Source organism: Trypanosoma equiperdum (assembly GCF_001457755.1).
Source record: "Trypanosoma equiperdum strain OVI genome assembly, contig: ctg_915, whole genome shotgun sequence".
Lineage (NCBI taxonomy): Eukaryota > Euglenozoa > Kinetoplastea > Trypanosomatida > Trypanosomatidae > Trypanosoma > Trypanosoma equiperdum.
The window spans coordinates 3239-8334 of record NW_027124882.1 but is presented as its reverse complement, the minus strand read 5'-3'; the positions used below and the strand labels follow the sequence as shown (position 1 = coordinate 8334).

General features: G+C 43.8%; 2 protein-coding genes across 2 annotated transcripts; both read left to right on the top strand.

Annotated features, from left to right (window-relative positions):
- Positions 1-216: 216 nt before the first annotated feature.
- On the top strand, positions 217-1482 carry TEOVI_000451600 (invariant surface glycoprotein, putative; the record flags this gene model as incomplete). The annotated part of the gene is made up of 1 exon (XM_067227280.1): positions 217-1482. The coding sequence occupies one exon, from the start codon at positions 217-219 to the stop codon at positions 1480-1482; it is 1266 nt and encodes a 421-aa protein (XP_067083381.1).
- Positions 1483-3371: 1889 nt separating this feature from the next.
- TEOVI_000451500 (acidic phosphatase, putative) lies at positions 3372-4658 on the top strand (the record flags this gene model as incomplete). Its single annotated transcript, XM_067227279.1, has 1 exon — positions 3372-4658. The coding sequence occupies one exon, from the start codon at positions 3372-3374 to the stop codon at positions 4656-4658; it is 1287 nt and encodes a 428-aa protein (XP_067083380.1).
- Between the last annotated feature and the right edge of the window lie 438 nt (positions 4659-5096).

Sequence of the window (5096 nt, the reverse complement as noted above, 5' to 3'; positions counted from 1 at the left end):
AGCGGGGGAATATTCCCCCTCGGTGATGGTTGAAATTTGTGCGTCTCGTTGCATCTTCACCCCCCAACTATCATGTTGTTGGTTCCTGCTATAAAATCATCGTTCGTTCCGTCTCCCCAATCTCCGCTTCCCTTACTAGTCTGGTCGGTCAAAGCTCTAATAGTAAACGCCTCAACAAAAAAGGAAGTATCCCTTGGCGTTGATATATAAGCCACTATGTCATACAACGCCCTTTGCATTGGTCATATATTACTTGTTTTCTCAGCAGTGGCCTCCGCCTCCGAAGAGAGTTACAAAATTGACAGATACAAAGCGGACCGGAAACTTGACAAAGAAGGTGCCATAGCTTTGTGCAAGTTGCGGGATGTGCTCACCAACATTTCCGAGGAAACCACGGACTACCTCGTCGAAGAAGTCCAAAAGATGGGGGAAAGCCTCAAGACGGACATGGACGCCATCAATTACTATGTTAAGCGGGTGCGGAGCCTTAAGGAAAGCGGAAGGGAGGATGCAAAGATAAATGAGAGTGACAGTAACGAGATCGACAGTTTGTGTAAAGAGGCCAAAGCGCACGCAAATAAAAAGAGCAGAGACCAAGTAGATCAGACAGTGGCGAAGATCAGAAGGGTGTCTGGAATTGTGAAGGATGCAGCAACGAAGACACTCGGTGATGAGAACGAACTTGAGGACCACGACAACGCCGATGGTATCTTCAAAGTTTTTAACTGGCACTGCGGTGGTGACAGAATTGGGGAGGTTCACGCAGGAAGTCAGAGTTGTGATGTGATTGGATTCCGAAAGAATTTCTCAGCGGGTCAGAGGAATGTCATATCCTGCAAAAAGTGGAAAGATGAATATGGAGAGGCTATACCTCACGAAAATGTCACTGTGACACAAATGGAGAGCTACCTGTCGAGGTGGTTTGAAGCAAGGCCAAAGAGGGTGGGCGAGGATATCTGCAAAGATGGTGAGTACCATTCTCCACACTCCTGCACCGTATGGGAAGGATGGGTGACCGGCTACGAAGAGACAATGGAAAAGATGGAAGAGCTTCGAAACAACATAAAGAAGCTCAACAGAATTCGTTACGACGGGGAGACACAACTATGGGTGCTGTACAAACTCTTCGAAGCACTTCGGAACCCCGAGACTGTGGGGCCCCTTCCGGAAGTATTAGAAAACATCAATAAGACGAAAAAATCGCGTCTAAAGAACAAGAGTGTGGGCAACAACCTCACACAATACACGCTTCTTGATGAAGACTTCCAGGTAAATGAGACGGAACGCGAACATGTGGACGAGGCGCGCGATTATTTTGCGGCCGCTAACTTCGCTAAGTTGATGATGTATATATTCATCCCTGTTGGAGCTGTGCTGATCCTTGTCGTGGCGGTAACGATAATAGTGATAAAGCGCAAATGTGCCGATGCCAGCAATGCAGAAAGCATGGCTGGAACGCTACCGGGAGACAAGGTAATCTGAAGGCCATGCTTTCAAGTGCGTACCAATCGTTTTCTCCCCTCCGTGACCGCGCTTTGCACTTTAAAACACACGGAAATTCGAGGAAAAAAACAGCATGGGGATGAGTCTATATACGCGTCTGCCGAAAAAATGCCACACATGATGAAACATATCGAGGAAAGGGTATAAACACATGTCTTATACATTTCGTGCAGCATACATGTGCGTGTACGTGTTGTTGTTTTCTAAAGGGATGAATGTAATGAAACCATAATTCGTTTGAGAAAAATTTTAAAGTAACATGCTTTTGGTATTTTAGAAGAGTAGTTCAATCGTATTTTTGAAAGAAAGAAAAGAGGTGACTTAAGCGGGAGAGGGAGTTCAAAATAGCTAGGAGAGCAAAAGGTGTAATGAAGGGTAAAGCTAAGTAATAAATAGGTGCGGGAAGTTTTAGGGAAACCATTGAAATGACAAAAAAAATAAGACACAAGTTCGGAAATTTTCCGATCATTTCTATTTGCACATATACCGTTATGAGTGTAGACAGTAATGTCAACACCACAACTTCTTGTTTTTTTCCTTCTCTTTCCTCAAAAATTAAAAAATAATAATAATAAATTAACTAGTCTCATTTTTTCCTACCCATTATTTTCGGAGGGGTTGGAGAGTTGTTGTGATGTGTCTGATTGATTATTTCGGTCCCATACGCTTCCGACTTCGCCCCTTTTTTTTTCTTTTTCGTTTTGGTTTGGCTCTGGTTTTGTCCGCTCATGCATTGCAGAGAGCGACTTCGGTTAATATTTTAACAACCTCATCCTGTGCTGCAACTGGCCATTCTCTAATCTCTTATGAAACTCAAAAGCGGATCGGCTACACCGAATGTAACCGTTCATTGGTTTGGTCACCAAATGCCTGGTGGCGGCAGAGGGTGGTAGAGTATAAGAAAGGTGAGTGCATTAAAGACAAGAAAGGAAGGGAAAAAAAATAAAACAAAAAATATAAAGAAGGGGGAAATCTTAATATTTGAGCACTTGAATCGTATGGTAAATTTTATGTACATGGCCGTGGCATTAAGTTTCCTTCCTCCCTCATTCGCTTCAGAGATTTTTGTGGTCGAGATTGTGGTAATAGGAAGTGGATTCCCCCTTCCCGTCACCTCTTTTGTGTGTTTGCCTGCCGTTCACACGTTACTTCATTTATATATTTAAAAGTTTCCCTGTCCTGAAGAAAAGAAATACATATATGATGCATATATTTTTTGTGGAAGAAAATAGCTTTAAGTGAGGACATGAAAATGTCTCGTACAAAAGCGAATTAAGGAAGGTTAAAACATACAAACATTTGTGCGCATGCTCTTGGTGTAGGTAGTTGTGGAAGTAACCCAGTGAAAAGGCGGTGTCATATCTTTAAACCAACGAAAGGTTCCCCGATGGTAATTCCGCTCACTGTATGGTTGATGAGGTGAATTGAAATGTTTGTGTGATTGCAGGCGCCTCTCTTCGCGATATCTTGCGTAAGTTTTCTGTATGTGTGTGTGTTGGGAAATGCGGCCAGTGGGAAGTCGTTGAAATGGGAAACTTGTCTCGCAACGTCTAAAAATGAATAAAGAGGATATGCAGTCGCGTCATCAGTGATGAAGCTTCCGTTTGTGGCATCATTCAACGGCGTTTACGGTAAGTTTTTTCAATCCCCCCCCCTTAAATGGAAGCAAAGGTGGGTTTTGTGCCAAGCGTTAAGTCATTTCGTGAGGTGGTGTGTGGTGCCCCCCAACTTTAACCAAGTGATGTGTTGTATTTGTTCCCTTCGATTTCCTCCGTTTTACCCTTTTTTATCTTTTATTTTTTGCTTTTCGGCTGACCAGAGCTTTGGCACTAACTTTCTGGGTACCATCAACGTTACTATAAACGAAAATGTCGCGTACTATTGTGCTTGGGCTCGGCTTCGTGCTGCTTGTCTGTTGCTCAGGTGGATTTGCTGATGAGGAATCCTATGGAAAATCGCATTACAAAGCAGAAAGGAAACTTGACGTGGCCGCCGGGAGAGCCCTATGCGCGATGACGGATTATTCCACCAAAGTTTCTGGAGAATCGGCTGATTATTTTGTAGAAGAGTCTGACCGGCTGGCCGCATTGTTGGCTGATGATAAAAAGAGGGTGAGTTATTATCTTGAATACATTGGACCCCGACTGGATGAAAAAAGCAACTCGTATGCCACAGTCGCGGCTAAGCTGCGCGAGCAGTGCGAGGCAGCTCAGAAAGACATTGACCAAGGAGAGGCGACAGCGCAAGAGGTCGCTGAAAAGATTAAAGGATCAATCGATGGAGCGAAGGGAGCGGCGGCACAGGCGTTGGGTGAAGACGAAATTGAGGACCATAATAAAGCCACAGGTCTCTTAAAGGTTCTGAACTGGCATTGCGGTGGAGATATTAAGCGAGGGCTGAAGTTATCACCTTATAGCCACAATTGTTATGTTATCGGGCGGCGCAGAGATTACTCCGATGGTGCGAGGAATGTCATTCACTGCGATGGTTTGAGAAAGAGTACGCCTTACCAAAACGTGACTGGGACGAAGATGAAGCTCGCGTTGGATAAATGGGATAAACATAAGCCAAAAGCAAAGAGTGGTAAGCCGCCATGTGAAGATAAGAGCAAGTACAGCGGCCCGGATATCTGTACCGCTTGGGAAGGATGGTTAGGCGATTACAAAAGGGCAATGACCAAAACTCATGCGATTGTGACGGAGTTGAGGAAGGCACAACGCGCCGTGTACGTCGCCGAGACAAAGTTGGTGGTGCTTTACAAAATCTACACCTTGCTTGAAACTGATGAGGAGACGCCAAAATCAATTCTTCGAAACGTAACCGAATTCGTTAAGCAACGGAAGGACAAATTGGAACGCACCACTGTCTTGGGGGAAAATGGAAAACATGATGTTGATATTTCCCGTGAAATTATACTTCCCAACAATACTGAGGAAGAGGAAGAACTTATCCAGAAGGCACGTGATACTGCGCCATTGGGAATTAGCGTAGCCGTTTTGGTCGTTGCGATTGTTGTCCCGCTCGTTTTGCTGATACTTTTGTTTCTCCTCCTCAGGTGGCACATGAAAAAAAGGGATGAGGTGGAAGGACAGGTGGAAAAGAAAGGGAAGGAGGAGGAGTTGGGATCTGACGTCTTAGAAGGTAATATTCTTTAGAATTTTGCACATATGCACATGCACCAAAATTTTTATGCCAATGCGTTATTTGTTTCCTCCCCCCTCCCCCTCCCTCTTCTTCTTCACCTCACGTCTGCGGTAATATTTTCATCGGAAGCTGCAGCAGTAAGAAGGAAACTGAAAGAATTTTTAGCTGGAAATTAATGGAGAAGACACAAAATTAAGGGAAAAAAAGAGAAAAGGGGGCGGGAGTTCGCCTCCCCCAACATATGACCGCTTCACTGGTGTAAATTGGTGAAATGGGTTTTTGTAAGATAAAAAGGAATGAGGGAGAAATAGCGAGAAGGGTCATATGTTGACTTTTTTCTTTTTTATATTTAATGGTATTTATATATATATATATATTCTTATGAGCTTATGCAGGTATAAATATTTTTATAATTTTGGCTCCGCCTTCTCATTTTTTGTCTGAAGTAA